Source organism: Felis catus, chromosome F2, assembly GCF_018350175.1.
Source record: "Felis catus isolate Fca126 chromosome F2, F.catus_Fca126_mat1.0, whole genome shotgun sequence".
Lineage (NCBI taxonomy): Eukaryota > Metazoa > Chordata > Mammalia > Carnivora > Felidae > Felis > Felis catus.
The window spans coordinates 45,297,681-45,318,179 of record NC_058385.1 but is presented as its reverse complement, the minus strand read 5'-3'; the positions used below and the strand labels follow the sequence as shown (position 1 = coordinate 45,318,179).

The window sequence follows — 20,499 nt, the reverse complement described above, 5'->3', positions numbered from 1 at the left end:
ACCATGATGAGCACTGAGTAATGTATAAAATTGTTTAATCACTAATATTGTACACCTGAAACTAATATAACACTGTTAACAATACTGGAATACATATAAAATTTTTTTTTAAAATCTGGACTAGTGAAAAGAAATAATTGATTGATAAATAAATAAATAAATAAATAAATAAATAAATAAATAAATAAAAGAAACCAATGCATAATGTTTCTGCCATGGGGGAAGGGAGTAAACCTGGGCAAAGGCATGAAAGTGGGAAAAAAATGCAGTGTTTTGGAAGTAGAATATAATTAGTATTAGATCCAAAGTAAGAGAACTGTGTTGACTTGTATTGTGTTAAAGAACTAGCTCTCCAAGAAAAAGAATAATGTACAAGAATGTTATCAAATCAGAACTATGTTCAATACAGAGAGAAGGAAAAGACACTAGGGTGAAGGACAAGAGAAACTAGATGTTGTAGGTTATTAACTATCAATAACAAAACAGCAGATAGGCTAGTAGGAAGGTAGGCTAGAAGCACAAGATTATGATGGAAGGTGAGGCATACATGTTGGAGAGAAGTACTTGGCTTACAACCAACTGTAGATGGAACTTCACACATTATGAGAATAAAAGCCTGAGAGGCCCAAGAACACACAGCACAATCACTTCATTATTGTAGTAAATGTCAACTACTTGTGATGTAAAACAAAACATCATATGCTTAAAACAAGCATATTAAACAAAGTTTAATAGTGCTGAGTGTTGTCTATTGACACCTCACAGATGCAAGATAATACAATGCTAAAACTTTACATCTTAAATATACTTCTTGGATCTTAAGATAGAAAATTTCAAGACACAATACTAACAAGCACTCTATTAAGAATATAATAAACAGGGGAGTAGTTAAGATGGAGGAATAGTAAGAGGATTCTGGGCTGTCTCATCCCTTGAAAATAGATCAACATCAAACCATTTTGAATACCTAGGAAATCAATGTAAGGATTAACAGTCTGAATAATTTGGGAAACAGAACATGGCAGTACATGGCACAGAGAGGGGAACTGGAAGAGAGAAGAACTACAGGGTCACAAAAAGGCAGAGAGGAGAAAGAAGGGGAGAGAGAGAGCAGCACATCAGATCTGTGCTGAAAAGCACTCCCTCTGAAAGCAGCTAGACATAAACAGTGAAAACACGCCTAGGGGACTGCACAAGAAAACTCTTCCCCAAAACCACTGTTGAGGGGAAAATGGAGAAGGCTTCAATACCACCAGTTTTTTTTTTCAATATAGGAAATTTATTGTCAAATTGGTTTCCATACAACACCCAGTGCTCATCCCAAAAGGTGCCCTCCTCAATACCCATCACCCACCCTCCCCTCCCTCCCACCCCCCATCAACCCTCAGTTTGTTCTCAGTTTTTAAGAGTCTCTTATGCTTTGGCTCTCTCCCACTCTAACCTCTTTTTTTTTTTTTTTTCCTTGCCCTCCCCCATGGGTTTCTGTTAAGTTTCTCAGGAACCACCAGTTTTTTATAAACAATGTACCATACAGTCTTAAGTTTCAGAAGCCAGCCCTTGGTGGTGCTCCCTGGAGGAAGCAGGGCAGAGGCCCAGGAGTGGGCAGCAAGATCAAAGTATCCCCTGGGTCCCACTGGGAAAAGCAGTTCCCCTGCATGGAGTACATTCTATAAAAGTGATACAGCCTGTATATGGGCAAAAGGCCCAGCAGGCACCATCAAGCTGCCATGTTCACCCATATAAGAATAAAGATGCAGGCTGAGGGGAGCAAACTCTTTCACTGGCTGTATGTTGCAATTTACCATAAACTCTGAGTGGCTGCCCCTGCACGGTAACATGACTGTGTCCTGGGACATGCCAGCCACAGTGCCCCAAGACCCTCTCCCAGAAGATCACTTTGGTCCCAACCACAGGGGTCTTCTGAAGTGTGGGGTTTTGAAACACAGCCACACCTGAGATAAAATTCTAGCATGGCAGTGCCTGACAGGCAGACATCTTGGACATAAACAGGGAGAAGGCAGGGAGCTGACAGAAGCAGGGGATAGAGGAGGGGTGAGAGATCCCACATCTCTGAGGGCACAAATTTCCTGCTGGGGAGACTTAGAGAGCAGGGTGAAGCCATTTTCACCATTAGCACACCAACAATTGACCACAGGGAGCTGAACAGCGCCACCAAGTGAAGAACAGAGAGGTAACACCAAGCCATGCCCAGCTGTGCCCTCCAAACACATCTCCAATAGGGCAAGTGGCCCTGAGAATCAGAGCAGCAGGCTCCTTCCCCAGAAGACCAGCACAAATCCCTTCCATGGGCTTAGTCTACTAATCATAGACTGCTATGAAGTTTCAGGTCAAGGGGAAACTAGATCTAGTTTCATTTGGGTTTTTGTTCTTGTTGCTTCTGTTTCTGTTGTTGTTGTTGTTTTTCTTTTGTTTCTTGGATACAGAAGAGCAAATTTTTTTATGTTTATATTTTTAAATTTTTTTTAATTTTTAATTTTTTTTCTATCAAGCTTCTGTTAACAAGCTGACCAAACACACCCAGGCTCTAGTTTTTTTGTTTTTGTTTGTTTCATTCTGTTATTGTTTTTTTTTTTCCTCCAAAATGACATGACAGAGGTATTCACCTCAAAAGAAAGAACAGGAAGAAATGAAGCCAGGGATTTAGTCAATGCAGATATAAGTAAGATGTCTAAACTAGAATTTAAAACGATTATAAGCATGCTATCTGGGATAGAAAAAAAAAACATAGAAGACACCAGAGAAGCTCTTTCTGCAGAGATAAAACAACTAAAATCGAATCAAGCCAAAATTGAAACTGCTATAACTGAGATACAAACCAAAATGGAGGCCATAAAAACAAGGATGGAAGAGGCAGAGGAGCTAATTAGCAAATAGAAGATAAAATTATGAAAAGTAACAAAGCTGAAAAGAGAGAAATAAAGGTTATAGGATCACAAAGGAAGACTTAAGGAACACAGCAATTTCTTAAAACTTAGTAACATTCATATCATAGGAGTCCCAGAAGATGAAGAGAGAGAAAAAAGGGCAGAAAGTTTATGTAAGCAAATTACAGCTGAAAAGTTCCCTAATCTGGTGAAGGACACAGACCTCAAAATCCAAGCACAGAGAGCTTTCATTAAATTTAACAAAAGCCAGCCATTGACAAAAAATATCATAACCAAAATCACAAAATATACAAACAAGGAAAGAATCCTGAAAGAAGCAAGGGGAAAAAAGTTCTTAACCTACAAGGGAAGACAGATCAGGTTGGCAGCAGATCTGCCCACAGACACTTAGTAGTCCAGAAAAGAGTAGCAGGATATATTCAACATGCTGATGTAAAAAAATATGCATCCAAGAATACTCTATCCAGCAAGGCTGTCATTCAAATTAGAAACAGAGATAAAGACTTTCCCAGACAAAAACTATAAGAGTTCATGACCACTCAACCACTCCACAAGAAATTTTAATTTCCCCCTTTGATTGGGGGAGGGGGGGGGAGACCAAAAGCAACAAAGACTAGAAAGGATCACTAGAAAAGACAAGAGAGCATCACCAGAAACACCAACTCTACAGGTAACACAATGGCACTAAGTTCTTATCTTTCAATAATTACTCAGAATGTAAATGGAATAAAGGCTCCAATCAATAGACACAGGGCATCAGAATGGAATAAAAAAACAAGATCCATCTATATGCTGCCTACAAGAGACTCATTTTAGACCTAAAGACACCTGCAGATTGAATGTGAAGGGATGGAAGGGCACCTGGGTGGCTCAGTCAGTTAAGCATCCGACTTGGGCTCAGGTCATGATCTCGCAGTCCGTGAGTTCAAGCCCCACATCAGGCTCTGTGCTGACAGCTCAGAGCCTGGAGCCTGTTTCAGATTCTGTGTCTCCCTCTCTCTGACCCTCCCCCGTTCATGCTGTCTCTCCCTGTCTCAAAAATAAACGTTAAAAAAAATTTTTTTAAATGAATGTGAAGGGATGGAGAACCATCTATCATGCTAATTAACATCAAAATAAGTCAGAGCAGCCATACTTAAACTAGATTGTAAAACAATGACTGTAAAAAGAAACGAAGAAGGAACATATCATAATTAAGGGGTCTATTATCAAAAAAATCTAACAAAATGGGGCGCCTGGATGTCTCAGTCAGTTAAGTGGCCGACTTCAGCTCAGGTCATAATTTTGTGGTCTGTGAGTTCGAGCCCCACACCAGGCTCTGTGCTGACAGCTCAGAGCCTGGAGCCTGCTTCTGGTCCTGTGTCTCCCTATCTCTCTGCCCCTCCTCTGCTTGCTCTCTGTCTCTCTCCAAAATAAATAAATAAATATTTAAAAATTTTAAAAAAAAGAAAATCTAACAACTGTAAATATTTATGCCCCCAACTTGGAACACCAAATATATAAATCAATTATAAGCATAAAGAAACTCATTGCTAATAATACAGTAATAGCAGGGGAACTTGCACCCCACTTACAATAGACAGATCAACTAAGCAGAAAATAAAAAAGAAACAATGGCTCTGAATGACACACTGGACTGGATATACTTAACAGATATATTCAGAGCATATTATCCTAAAGCAGATTATAAATTCTTCTGGAGGGATTTCAAATCAGTCCTCAACTAATACAAAAAGACCGAGATCATGCCATGCATATTCCCAGAACAGAATTCTATGAAACTTGAAGTGAACTACAAGAAAAAACTTGGAAAGCCCTCAGATACATGGAGGTAAATAACATCCTACTAAAGAATGAATGGGTTAACCAGAAAATTAAAGAAGAAATTTTTTAAAAAATACATGGAAGCAAATGAAAATAAAACACGACAGTCCAAAACCTTTGGGATGCAGCAAAGGCAGCCGTAAGATGGAAGTATATTGCAATTCAGTCCTATCTCAAGAAGCAAGAAAGGTCGCTAATATACAACCTAATCTTACACCTAAAGGAGCTAGAAAATGAACAGCAAATAAAGTCTAAAGCCAGTAGAAGAAGGAAAATAATAAAGATTAGAACAGAATTAAATGATATACAAACAAAAGGAAAAAAAAACAGATCAACAAAACTAAGAGCTCCTTCTTTGAAAGAATTAACAAAATTGATAAACCCCTAGCCAGACTTATTAAAAAGAGAAAGAACCCCAATAGATAAAATCACAAATGAAAGAGGAGAGATCACAACCAATACCACAGAAGTATGAACAATGATAAGAGAATAATAGGAAAATTATATGCTAACAAACTCGGCAATCTGGAAGAAATGGACAAATTCCTAGAAACTCACAAACAACCAAAACTGAAACAGGAAGAAATAGAAAATTTGAACAGAGCCTTAAACAGCAAAAAAATAAAAATAAAAATAAAAATAAAAATAAAAATAAAAATAAAAATAAAAATAAAAATCAATTAATCAGAAATCAAAAATCTTTCAACAAACAAGAGTCCTGGGACAGATGGCTTTCCGGGGGAATTCTACCAGACATTTAAAAAGGAGTTAATGCTTATTCTTCTCAAACTGTTCCAAAAAAATACAAAGAGAGGGAAAACTTCCAAACTCATATGAAGTCAGCATTACCTTGATTCCAAAATCAGAAAAACACCCCACTAAAAAGCAGAATTATAGGCCAAGATCCCTAAAGAACATGGATGCAAAAATTCTCAACAGATATTAGCAAAATGAATTCAACAGTACATTAAAAGAATTATTCACCATGATAAAGCAGGATTTATTCCTGGGATGCAGGGCTGGTTCAATATTCACAAAATCAATCAACATGATATACCACATTAAGAAAAGAAATGATAAGAACCATATCATCATCTCAATAAATGCAGAAAAAGCATTTGACAAAACACAGCATCCATTTCTTGATAAAGATCCTCAACAGAGTAGGGATATACGGAACATACCTCAGTATCATAAAAACCTTGTACGAAAGATCCACAGATAATATCATCCTCAACAGGAAAAACTGAGCGCCTTTCCCCTGCATCAGGAACGAGACAAGGATGTCCATTCTCAACACTACTATTTAACATAATACTGGAAGTCTTAGCCTCGGCAATCAGTTAACAAAAAAAAAAAAAATAAATAAAAGGCATCCAAATCAGCAAGGAAGAAGTCAAACTTTCACTATATGCAGAAGACATGATACTCTACATAGAAAATCCAAGACCTCATCAAAAAAAATTGCTAGAACTAATACATGAATTCAGCAGAGTTGCAGGATATAAAAAGCAATGTACAGAAACCTGTTGCATTTCTACATACCAGTAACAAAGTGGCAGGAAAAGAAATAAAGGAATCAATCCCATTTGCAATTGCATCAAAAACAATAAGATACCTAGGAGTAAAACTAGCTAAAGATGTACAAGGTCTATACTCTGAAACTATAAAACACTTTAGAAAGAAATTGATGATACAATGAAATGGAAAAGTATTCCATGCTCATGGAATGGAATAACAATCATTATTAAAATGTCTAAACTACCCAAAGCAATCTACACATTTAATGCAATTCCCATCAAAATATCACCAGCATTTTTCACAGAGCTAGAACAATCCTAAAATTTGTATGGAACCACAAAAGACCTCCAATAGCCAAAATAATCCTAAAAAGAAAAACAAAACTGTAGGCATCACGATTCCAGATTTAAAGCTGTAGCTGCAGTCATCAAGACACTATGGTACTGGCACAAAAACAGACATATAGATCAACAGAACAGAAAGCCAAGAAATGGACCGGAACTATACAGTAAATAATCTTTGACAAAGCAGGAAACAATACGCAAAGGAAAAAAGACTGTCTCTTCAACAAATGGTGCTGGGAAAACTGGACAGTGACATGCAGAAGAATGAAACCGGACGACTTTCTTACACCATACACAAAAATAAATTCAAAATGGATGAAAGACCTAAATGTGAGATAGGAAACCATCAAAATCACAGAGGAGAACACAGGCAGCAACTTCTTATGAGACACATTGCTGAAGGCAAGGGAAGCAAAAGCAAACATGAACTATTGGGAAAATGAACTACTGGATAAAAAGCTTCTACACAGCAAAGGAAACAATCAAACAACTAAAAGGCAGCCTACAGAATGGGAAAAGATATTTGCAGATGAAATATCTGATAAAGGGTTATTATCTAAAATCTGTAAAGAACTTACAAACTCAACACCCAAAACACAAAACACAATGGGAAGAAGACATGAATAGACACTTTCCCAAAGAAGACATCCAGGTGGCTAACAGACACATAAATAGATGCTCAACATCACTCATCATCAGGGAAATACAAATCAAAACCATGAGATACCACCTCACATCTGTCAGAATGGCTGAAATTAACAACATAAACGACAGGCGTTAGGGAGGATATGGAGAAAGGGGAACCCCCTTGCACTGTTGGTGGGAACGCAAACTGGTGGAGCCACTCTGGAAAACAGTATGGAGGTCCCTCAAAAATCTAAAATAGAACTGCCCTATGACCCAAAAATTGCTCTACTATTTACCCAAGGATACAAAAATACAGATTCGAAGGAGTGCATGCACCCCAAATGTTTACAGTAGCATTATAAATAGCCAAACTTGGGACCTTATGAAGATAAAAAGCTTCTGCACAGCAAAGGAAACAACCAACAAAGCTAAAAGGCAACCAACGGAATGGGAAAAGATATTCGCAAATGACATATCGGACAAAGGGCTAGTATCCAAAAGCTATAAAGAGCTCACCAAACTCCACACCCGAAAAATAAATAACCCAGTGAAGAAATGGGCAGAAAACATGAATAGACACTTCTCTAAAGAAGACATCCGGATGGCCAACAGGCACATGAAAAGATGTTCAGCGTCGCTTCTTATCAGGGAAATACAAATCAAAACCACACTCAGGTATCACCTCACGCCAGTCAGAGTGGCCAAAATGAACAAATCAGGAGACTATAGATGCTGGAGAGGATGTGGAGAAACGGGAACCCTCTTGCACTGTTGGTGGGAATGCAAATTGGTGCAGCCGCTCCGGAAAGCAGTGTGGAGGTTCCTCAGAAAATTAAAAATAGACCTACCCTATGACCCAGCAATAGCACTGCTAGGAATTTATCCAAGGGATACAGGAGTACTGATGCATAGGGCCACTTGTACCCCAATGTTTATAGCAGCACTCTCAACAATAGCCAAATTATGGAAAGAGCCTAAATGTCCATCAACTGATGAATGGATAAAGAAATTGTGGTTTATATACACAATGGAATATTACGTGGCAATGAGAAAAAATGAAATATGGCCTTTTGTAGCAACGTGGATGGAACTGGAGAGTGTGATGCTAAGTGAAATAAGCCATACAGAGAAAGACAGATACCATATGGTTTCACTCTTATGTGGATCCTGAGAAACTTAACAGGAACCCATGGGGGAGGGGAAGGAAAAAAAAAAAAGAGGTTAGAGTGGGAGAGAGCCAAAGCATAAGAGACTGTTAAAAACTGAGAACAAACTGAGGGTTGATGGGGGGTGGGAGGGAGGAGAGGGTGGGTGATGGGTATTGAGGAGGGCACCTTTTGGGATGAGCACTGGGTGTTGTATGGAAACCAATTTGTCAATAAATTTCATATAAAAAAAATAAAGTTACATACTACATTAGATGTAATAAACAAATAAATAAATAAATAAATAGCCAAACTATGGAGAGAGACCAAATGTCCATCAACTGCTGATGGACAAAGATGTGAGATATACATGTGTGTACACACACACACACACACACACACACACACATAGGAATATTATTTAGCCATCAAAAAGAATGAAATCTTGCCATTTGCAATGATGTGAATGGAGCTACAGTGTATCACGTTAAGCGAAATAAGTCAATCAGAGAAAGACAAATACCCTATGATTTCACTCATGTGGAATTTAAGAAACAAAGCAGATGAACATATGGGAAGCGGGTGAAAAAGGAGAGGGAAATAAACCTCAAGAGACCCTTAGAGAACAAACTGAGGGGTGATGAAGGAAGGTGGGTGGGAGATGGCCTAGATGGGAGATGGGTACTAAAGAGGGCACTTGTGATGAACACTGGGTGTTGTATATAAGTGACGAATCACTGAATTCTACTCTGAAACCAATATTGCACTGTATGTTAACTAAAATTTAAATTTAAAAAAAAGAAAGAAAAAGAGAAGAATATAATAAACAGAGTAAGACCTGGGGAGAGCAAAAAAACGTAAGAAAGCTGGCCATTTAGAAATGGGGCCTTTTAAAAATACTTTAGTTGGTCATTTTAAATCATCTATTATCGATTACTGCTGCTTAATTTGATTAAAAAAATACAATTCCTGGGCAATGAGAAGAAACCTCCAAACATCATTCCATTTTCCTGACTTTCCCTAATCTATAAAAATTGGTTACACTAATTTTAGGTTTCTCAGTGACAAAAAATCAGGTTATGAATCACTTAACCTGTAGTTACTTGTCCGATCCATTTTGTATTATCTGTGTCACTACTGTGAGAACAAAATATTTCCAAGATAGGGAATTGTTTTCAATATTTTAATGTTTATTTATTTTTGAAGGAGAGAGACAGACAGACAGACAGACAGAGCATGAGCAGAAACGGGCAGAGAGATACAGAGATACAGAATCCGAAGTGGGTTCCAGGCTCTGAGCTGTCAGTGAGATCATGACCTGAGCCGAAGTTGGACACTTAACCAACTGACCCAAACAGGGAGGCCAAAAATTTTATATAAGATGTTTTATCATAGCACAATCCATTTGATAAAATCAAAAATGGAAATACTAATTAGTTTGGTTAGAGACAAGGGAAATTACAGAAGTAATTAACACTATCACCTGCTTATTAGTATGAATTTTCAGGCAACTTAAGCTACTTAACCCAAAAAAAACTCTGGAGTGAACACCTCAGGAAAAAGAAATTTGATAAATAAATGAATTAGATAACTTCAGACTGTGATAAATGTCTGCCAATTAAGGCCTCACGGTAGGCCTCTGGGTAGCAGACCGACAACTTCTTGGTGTGTCCTCACAGGATGGAAAGGGCAAGGGAGCTCTCTGAGGCCTCTTTTATAAAAACATTAATTTCATTCAAGAGGACTCCACTCTCATGATCTAATAACCTTCCAAAGGCCCCATCACCTAATACCATCACATTGAGCATAAGAATTTCAACAGATGAATTTGGGAAGCACAAAGACATTCAGACCATAGCACATAAAAATGTAGTCTACCTAATATTCAACAATTTAAAATGTTTTTAATGAGATAAATTAATATAATATCACCCTTTTAATGTATACAATTAAGGGCAATTCAGCATATTCACAAATGTAAAAATATCACCACTATCTAATTCCAGAACATTTTATCACCAAAAAAAAAAAAGCTAAAACAAAAACAAAAACCAATTCATGTCTAATAGCAGTTACTCCCCATTCCTCCTTTTTCCCAGACTCTGGCAACCATTAATCTTTCTGTCTCTCTGGATTTGCCTATTGTAAGCATTTCATAAAAATGGAATCATAATATGTGACTTTTTGCATCTGGCTTCTTCTGCTTAGCATGATACTTTAAGGTTCATCCATATTATAGCATGTTTCAGTACTTCCTTTACATGTTTGAAAATATTCCATTGTACAGAGATAAAACATCTTTGCTTATCCATTCATCAGTTAATAGATATCTGTGTTGTTTCCACATTTTGGCTATAAAGAATAATGCTTTTTTACCTCCTTTATATGTGGGATCTAAAAAAGTTTAATTCATACACACAAAGACAGAAGTAACAGTGGTTACCAGGGGAAGGAAAGTGGAGGAAATGAGAGATGTTGGTCATAGGATACAAAATTACAGTCATGTAGAATCAGTAAGACCTAGCAATATGATATACAGCAGATGACCATAACTAACACTGTATCCTGGAAATCTGCTAGGATAGATTTTGTGTACTCACACCACATTAAAAAAAAAAATAGTAACTGTGAGGAAATATATAAATTATCTTGACTACAGTAATCGTTTCACCATATACATCAAAACAACAATATGAATACCTTAAATATATAAATCTTTTTAAAATAAGCACTTTTAAATGCAAAAGACAATAATGCTATGAACATTCATATACAAGATTTTGGTGGACACATAATCTTGTGTATATACCTACAAGTAAAATTGCTGGGTCATATGGTAACTCCACATTTAACTTTTTAAAGGTAATGACAACGAGTTTTTTCCCCAAGCAGCAGTTATTGTTTAAGCCAATAATTCAACAGCAACATACAAATTCTAATCAAGGAGAAACAGGAAAATAAAATAGCAATCTTTTAAAAAGCATAGTTAAAACAGTACAAAAGGAGACAAAAAATAAGACGATAAAACCAGTCACAAAACAATCAAACCAACCTAAATTGATTAAATTCACTAGCTATAATACAGACTATAAAACTTCATTTAAAATATCTAGCTATATTCTGTTTCCAAGACATGTACCGAAAGCATAAAGACAAACAAGTTTTAAGTAAAAGAATGCAAGAGGAAGTACAAGCAAATGTGAAACAAAGGAAAGTTAATTGTAACTATGTTAATGTAAGAAAAAATAGATTGAAATCAAAAGACTGAGGGATAGAGTCACTACATTTAATAAAAGAATCAATTTAAAAAGAGATTACAAATATGTTTATGTTTGTGGGAGGAGTTGTATGTGTTCATACACACACTAAAACTTGCATACTATTTCAGAGGATTCAGAGAATTTAAAGGCCTTTCATAAGATCTAAGTTAACAACTCTAGGCTAATGAAACATTTGCCTTGTCATTCTTTACAAAATCATAAAACCTGACACAAAACAACTATATAAAATTTTACATTAGTCACTAGGCATGTCAAAAGAAGGGCTCAGGGGCACCCGCGTGGCTCAGTTGGTTACACATCTGACTTCGGCTCTGGTCATGATCTCACCATTCTTAAGTCGAGCCCTGTGTCAAGCTCTGTGCTGACAGCTCAGAGCCTGGAGCCTGCTTCTGATTCTGAGTCTCCCTCTCTTTCTGCCCCTCCCCCGCTTGTGCTTTGCCTGCCTGCCTGCGCGCCTCTCTCTCTCTCTCTCTCTCTCTCTCTCTCTCTCTCTCTCTCTCTCTCTCTCTCACACACACACACACACACACACACACACACACACACACAGAAATAAACACTGTAAAAAAAAGGGCGGGGCTCTACTTATGCCTTTTTTCTTTTTTAGAACTTATATTTCCCCATAGTAAGATCTCAGATTAAAATGTTCAAAAGCATCACAAGAACAAAAAAGCCAATGTCTTATTCTCATAGGCAAATGAAGTAGAAAATTAACAGGTTATTATTTATGATGATTACATTTAATAAAAATATATCCTTCTTTCAAAACTACTTTAGTGTTACTGACAAAACTAACAAGATTACTTTAAACAGAGACAACTACAAAAAGCAAACCTTTTGTAAGTTTTTTTGTTTGCCTGTAAAGTAAGTGACAAGATAAAGATAGTATCTCCTATTCTGGCATCAAAGCAGATTTTTTATTTTTAGTAGTTAACTCATTCATTCAAGGTGTAAGAGTACACAAAAAAGATAATTTGCTCACCATGTTTTAAAGTATCATGATCAATAACTTTATTCCAATTTACTAACCAAACATACTGGCTATCATTTCAAACATACACATTATATTGATCCCCTCAGAAGTTATCCACGTGAGGCCAAAGGATTAATCGTGCAAGATGCTGGTAAAAAATAATCTCTTGAAACTGTAAAATATATCCAGAAATTGGTTGCAGGGAATAAAACTGAACAGCTTACCTCATATCCTGAAATTTTTTAGGAGCTATAAATATCCACTTACACAGAAATACACGACACAATTTAATTTCAGCAGGCTATACTTATGGATTTGAATAATAAAATATTATTAACCTCTCAGAAGAATTTTCCATAAACTTGCCAAGATCATGCTCTTACCTATAGTTTGGAAAACTTCATTCATCAAAGCTTCATTCACTGATAAAGAGTTGACATTTCCAATATGAGACCAACTTTGATATATTGCTTGCAGCAGAAGTGTCTGTGCTCTTGTAGCTTGAATTGTGAGATTTGGAAGTTCAAATATACCTTCAGTTATAGCAATCTGAGATCTTTTGGTCCTGCATAAGAAAAGAGAAAGAACAATACAGTAAAGAGCATTTACAAATAACAACATATGAAATGACCTAGATTGTAAGCCAAAAAAAAAAAAAGTATATATCAAAAATATTTTAAATAATAATTAAATCAGATATACAATTTCATACTTTAAAAAACTTTTTTGACTGTTTATTTATTTTGAGACAAAGAGTGCGAGCAGGAAAGAGGCAGAGAGAGAGAAGGGGACACAGAATCCAAAGCAGGCTCCAGGCTCTGAGCTGTCAGCACAGAGCCTAACATGGGGCTCAAACTCACAAACCATGAGATCATGACCTAAGTGAAAGCCACTTAACCGACTGAGTCACCCAGGTGCCCCTACAATTTCAGACTTTAAATTTCACTATTTCAGAACCTCTTACAATAAAAAATAAAAATACAAACTAAAATAACGTCCATACATGCACATTCATACATACATACACACACACACACACACACACACACACACACACACAGTTCAATTACAAGTTTTCAACCAAGACAATCTTCAAAAGTAACAATGAAAATAATACTAGTTATCATCTAAGAAAATTTACTACCAGTCCTGCATTGTTCTAAATGTCTTGTATCTATTAACCCATTGAATCAAATATTATAAAACTATTAAGTAAAAATCCAAAAATTAAATCCAGGGATTCTAATCCAGAGAACTCTATTCTATACCTCCTCTCATAAGTATTTATGAAAAATTTACATTATACCCAGATTATCTGACAATAACACAGAAAATTTTTTTTAGAATCTCTGTCTGGGAATATCTAATTCACTGATGTCTTAGTCGTCTGGTTCTTTCTTTGAATGAGGTACCTTGTATAATTAAATTTTCCAAATAACAAAGCTTCAAAGTTAGAAAATGTTTAATATGTCTGTGAACAACAAGATGATAAAGTTAATGAAATATGCAAGTAGAAAAAAGAAAAACCAAGAGAAAGAAAAAAATTAGGATGCTACCATAGTAGACTCAGCCACCCTACACTTTCCTCAACCCCATAAACCTCTACCCTTTATCATCTTCCCAACAGTATCCACCTAGAGGATTGGGCATCTCTTGTATAAAACCTCAGAGGCCCATCAATCCTACCTCTTATTCCAACCCCTGCTATAAAGACCATTTAATGCAGATTTTTACAGTCATTGCTTAAAGCGACTGAACAGTGAGAGACTCCCATGGGAATTATTTTGTATTCATGTATGGAAAGCCTGGAAATGAATAGATAAATGCTTTCCTTCCTCTTGCTTCCCTGACAATTTTGAGATGCATTTCATAATTTTCTTAGGAAGGTTCCAGGAGATCAAGGATCAAAGAAAAAGGTCTCAAGTAATTAGGAAAAGCCTTCATGAGCTTTGGGACATGGTCAGGCAACATCCAACAGGTGTAACTGCAAGTCCCAAAATAGAGGGGAGAATTGAGAGAAAGCGGAACAAAAAAATATTTAAGGCAATAATGGCCAAACTTTTAAGAAAACAACAAACCCCAAGCAGAAGACACTTAAAATCATACCAAAGGTACATTACAATCAAATTGCTGAAAACCAGGGTTAAAGAGAAAATCTTAAAGACAGGCAGAGAATAAAAAAACACAAGTTCGGGGCGCCTGGGTGGCGCAGTCGGTTAAGCGTCCGACTTCAGCCAGGTCACGATCTCGCGGTCCGGGAGTTCGAGCCCCGCGTCGGGCTCTGGGCTGATGGCTCAGAGCCTGGAGCCTGTTTCCGATTCTGTGTCTCCCTCTCTCTCTGCCCTTCCCCCGTTCATGCTCTGTCTCTCTCTGTCCCAAAAATAAATAAACGTTGAAAAAGAAAAAATTAAAAAAAAAAAAAACAACACAAGTTTAGTTGGTACAAACAAACCAACAGAAACTCCTTTTACAATGCCAGTATTTCCGATACCAAAACCAAAGACACTACAAAAAAGAAAACTGCAGACCAATAAACCTTACAACCATAGGTGGAAAAGTCCTCAATAAAATATAAGGAAACCAAATACAACAATACATTAAAAGGATCATATACCATGATCAAGTAGGATTTCTTTCAAGAACGCAAAGATGGTTGAAAATCGACAACTTAAATGGACATGATACACCATGTTAATAAAATTAAGGATAAAAATCATACAATCATCTCAACAGATGCAGGAAAAAAAAAGGTGACAACATTCAACATACACTTCTGATAAAAATGAATAAAGTGTGTATAGAGGGAACATACTTCTTCATAACAAAGGCCATATATGACAATCCCACAGCTAACATCATATACAATGGTGAAAAGTTGAAAGCTTTTTTTCTAAGATCAGAACAAGACATAGGAACCCACTCTTGCCACTTTTATTCAACACAGTATTGAAAATTCTAGCCACAGCAACCACACACAAAAAAAATTTTTTGAAGTATCTAGCTGGGTATAGAAGAAGTAAAACCATTTATAGATGACATGAATATACAGAAAATCCAAAGGACTCTACCAGAAAAAAAAATTTTTAATAAATGAATTCAATGAACTTGTACAATATAAAGTTAATACACAGAAATCTGTTGCATTTCTGTACACTAATAATGAAATAGCGAGAAACTAAGAACATACCATTTATAATTACATCAAAAATAATAAAATTCCTAAGAATAAATTTAACCAAAAAAGTAAAAACCTGTACTCTAAAAACCCTAAGACACTGATGAAAGAAAATAAAAATGACAGAAAAATGGAAAGATATACCATTCTGATGGAAGAACTAATTCTATTGACATATGCTGTTAATATGTATAAATTATATATTGTTGAATCCTTAAGGGATTAATATTGTTAAAACGTTCATACTACCCAAAGCAATCTACATATTCAATGCAATCCCTATCAAAATACCAATGGTATTTTTCACAGAATGAAGAGAAATAATCGTAAAATTGGTATGGAACCACAAAAAAAAAAAATAGTCAAAGCATTTTTCGAGAAAAGAAGAACAAAGTTAGAGGTAATCACATTCCCTTATTTCAAACTATACTACAAAGCCACAGTAATCAAAAGAATATGGTAATGACACAAAAAATAGACACGTAAATCAATGGAACAGAAAAGAAAACCCAGAAACAAACCCGCAATTATATGGTCAACTAATCTATAATGAAAAAGGCAAGAACATACTATGGAGAAAAGACAGTGTCTTCAATAAATGATGTTGGGAAAACTGGACAGCTACATTCAAAAGATTAAGACCGGGCCACCTATTTACACCATACACAAAAATAAATTCAAAATGGATTAAAGATCTAAATGTGAGACCTGAAACCATGAAAACCCTACAAGAGAACATAGGCAGAAATTTCTTTGACACTGGCCATAGAAACATTTTTCTAGATAGATATTCTCTGGCAAGGGAAACAATAGCAAAGATAAACTATTGGGACTGCATTACATAAAAAGCTTTTGCACAGAGAAGGAAACCATCAACAAAACAAAATGGCAACCAAATGAATGGGACACTTGCAAATGTCAGATCAAAAAAAGAGTTAGAATCCAAAATATATACAGAACTTATACAACTCAACACCAAAAACACAAACAATGCAATTAAAAACTGGGCAGAGGACATGAATAAACATTTTTCCAAAGAAAACCTACAGATGGCCAACAGAAACATGAAAAGGTGCTCAACATCATCAATCGTCAGGGAATGCAAATCAAAACCACAATGAGATACCACCTCATAACTGTCAAATACTGTTATAAGAAGAAGAAGAAGAAGAAGAAGAAGAAGAAGAAGAAGAAGAAGAAGAAGAAGGAGGAGGAGGAGGAGGAGGAGGAGGAGGAGGAGAAAGAAGAGGAAGAAGAGGAAGAAGAGGAAGAAGAGGAAGAAGAGGAAGAAGAGGAAGAAGAGGAAGAAGAGGAAGAAGAGGAAGAAGAAGAAGAAGAAGAAGAAGAAGAAGAAGAAGAAGAAGAAAGAAGAAGAAAGAAGAAAAAGAAAGAAGAAAAAGAAAGAAGAAGAAGAAAGAAGAAGAGGACAAGTTTTGGCACTGATGTGGGAAAAAAATAACCCTCCTGCACAATTGATGGGAATGTAAAGTGGTATAGCTACTATGGAAAACAAACAGTATGGAGGTTCTTCAAAAAATTAAAAACAAAACTACAGTAAGATCCAGCAATTACATTCCTGGGTATATACCCAAAGAAAACAAAAACACTAATTATAAAAGATATATGCACCCTCGTATTCATTCCACCATTATTTACAATAGCCAAGATATGCAACCTCAGTGACCATCAATCAATGAACGGATAAAGAAGATGTCTCACACACACACAAAATGGCTTACTACTCGGACATAAAAAAAAAAGGTAATCTTGCCATTTGTGGCAACATGGATGGTCCTTCAGGGTGTTATACCAAGTGAAGTCAGTCAGACAGAGATAGATAAATACCATGTGATTTCACAAAAATGTGGAGCTTAAAAACAACTGAACAAATGAAACAGAAGCAGACTCATAAATACAGGGAACAAACTGTTGGTTGCCAGAGGAGGGAGGGTGGAGAGGTGGGAAGAAGGGCAAAACAGATGAAGTGGATTAAGAGGTACAAACTTCTAGTTATAAAATAAAGTCACAGTGATGTAAAATAGAGCATAGGGAATACAGTCAGTAAGACTGTAAAAACTTTGTATGATGCCAGATGCTAGCTAGGCTTATCATATTGATCATTTCATAATGTACAGTTGACCCTTGAACAACACAGGGGCTGACCCCTATGCAGTCAAAAATTCACATACAACAACTTTTGACTCTCCAAAGTCTTAACTATTAATAGCCTACTATTGGCCTTAAGCCTTACCATTAACATCAACAGTTGATTAACACATATTTTGTATATTATATACTATACTCTTATAATAAAGTAAGCTTTAAAAAGTGTTATTAAAAAATAATAAGGAATAAAATACATTTACAAGACTATACTGTATTTATCAAAAACAATCCGTGTACTATTGGACCTGAGCAGTTCAAACCAGTCATGTTCAAGTGTCAACTGTATATAAATGTCAAATAACTATGGTGTAAAATTGAAACAAATGTAATATTGTAGGTCAACTACATTTGAATTTTTTGAAATATAAAACTGAAAACAGAAATACACAAATCCAAAAACTGGAGATTCAACACTCCTCTCTTCAGTAAGTACTAGAAAAAGTAGAAAGAAAAAGTCACTAAAGGTAAAAAAGACGAACAGTACAACTGATCAACTTGGACTAACCAACTTAACAGGACACACCCTCCCAACAACAGCAAAATATACATTCATCAAGGACATTTAGTCCACAAGAACAAGCCTCAATAAAATTAAAAGGAATGCAATCATACAGATTATATATGCTGATCACTATGGAATTACACTATAAACTTTTAATAAAAGAAAGGTATTTGTAACATGCTCAAATACTTGGAAGTTAAACAAAGAAAACATAACTCAAAACCCAGTCAGAAACAGGATAGAAACATTCACAAAATCAAACAAAAATGTATTTTTAACAATAAAATTATTTTAGAAAAGACATGGAGATAAATTACAGAAAAGGTCAATCTACAATATATATACCTAATCAAGTGTTCCTGGAGAAAAAAGCAAACCAAAAGAAACAGTATACAGCAATATCTAACAAAAGACATCTTGCCTAAAATAAAGACTTAAATCTACATACCAAGCATACAATAAGTCACAGAAAATACTGATTAGGAATGATCATTATCCTATAAAATTATACCAGAAAGATAAAAAATCCTATGGGCATTTACATAGGCAAAGTAATGTGGAGGTAGCAGGACTTCTCCAGAATCTCTCCTACTTTTTGTTATCCTCCCGAATCTGTCTATTGCAGTCTAGTAAAAACAATGTGTGTGCACAACTCACCACTAGAGGAATATAAGATTTAGCATAATAGCCCTATACATTTGAGATACTGAGATAAAACTATAAAACTCTTAGAAACATAGCTGTAAATCTCCATGATCTTAGTTCCATAAATATCGTACCAAAAGAAAAGCAACAAAAGGAAAAAGAGATAAACTGGAATTCATCAGAATTTTAAAATGTTGTGTCTCAAAGGCTACTATCCAGAAAGTGGAAAAAAGATAATAAAGGCAATGTTTGAAAACCACATAGGTAATAATAGGCTATTGTACAGAATATGGAAAGAACTCTCACTACTCAACAAAAAGATATAAATGAAATTTAAAAATGAACTAGAACATGAATAGACATTTCTCCAAAAAAGATAACACAAATAGCCATATGCACATTAAAAGATACTCAACATCATTGGGGAAATGAAAATCAAAACTATAGTGAGCTGCCACTTCACACCCACTAGGATAGCTATAATAAAAGGAAAATAAAAATGGAAAATAACAAGTGGTGGCAAGGAGAGGAACTGTAACCATCATACAAAGGAGGTAGGAGTGGAAAACAGTTAAGCAACTGTGCAAAATAATCCATCAGTTCATCAAAAAAGTAAATATAGAGTTACTATATGACCCAGCAATTATACTGCTACATATATGCCCATGAGAATGGAAACCATGTTCATATAAAAACTCATACATACGTTGTTCACAGCAGCATTATTCTCAGTAGCCCAAAAGTGTGAACGACCCAACCCAACAATCCAAATCAGGAATGGATAAACAAAATATGATATATATGTGCACACACAAGATTATTTGACCATTACATGGAATGGAGTACCAGTAAATGCTACAACATGGATGAACCTGGAAAGCATGCTAAATGAGAACAGCCAAGCAGAAAATGCCACATATTGTATGTTTGTGTTCATATGAAATGTCCAAAATCATGAAGATAGGGTTTTTTTTGAATTCAGAAAATGTTCTGCAATTAGTGACAATGACTACAAGATGGCGTGAAACTACTAAAAACAAAAGAATTGTACAGCTAAAAATAATTAAAATGTATTATGTGGATTTTATCTCATTAAAACAAAAAAAAATTTTTTCTCAAGTGGTCAGAACTCTGTTCCTAGGAACAGTGGTCTAAGTAAATATTGCTTTCTCTCACTCAAAATATCAAAACAACAAAAAGAAAATGACCCAGCTCTTTTAATTAGCATGTCAGGCAATTTAAATAAACAGTTTCACATTAAGACATCTATCACCGGGGCGCCTGGGTGGCGCAGTCGGTTAAGCGTCCGACTTCAGCCAGGTCACGATCTCGCGGTCTGTGAGTTCAAGCCCCGCGTCGGGCTCTGGGCTGATGGCTCAGAGCCTGGAGC

At 35.9% G+C, this 20,499-nt stretch overlaps 1 protein-coding gene across 15 annotated transcripts in view; it reads right to left on the bottom strand.

The window, feature by feature from the left end:
- VPS13B (vacuolar protein sorting 13 homolog B) overlaps nt 1-20,499 on the bottom strand; it is an 804,655-nt gene that overhangs the window by 633,318 nt on the left and 150,838 nt on the right. For all 15 annotated transcript variants that reach the window (XM_023248521.2, XM_023248520.2, XM_045050210.1 and 12 more), the window contains one exon: nt 13,005-13,186. In XM_023248521.2, the coding sequence (XP_023104289.2) occupies nt 13,005-13,186 (182 nt within the window). The remainder of the gene's footprint in view (nt 1-13,004; nt 13,187-20,499) is intronic.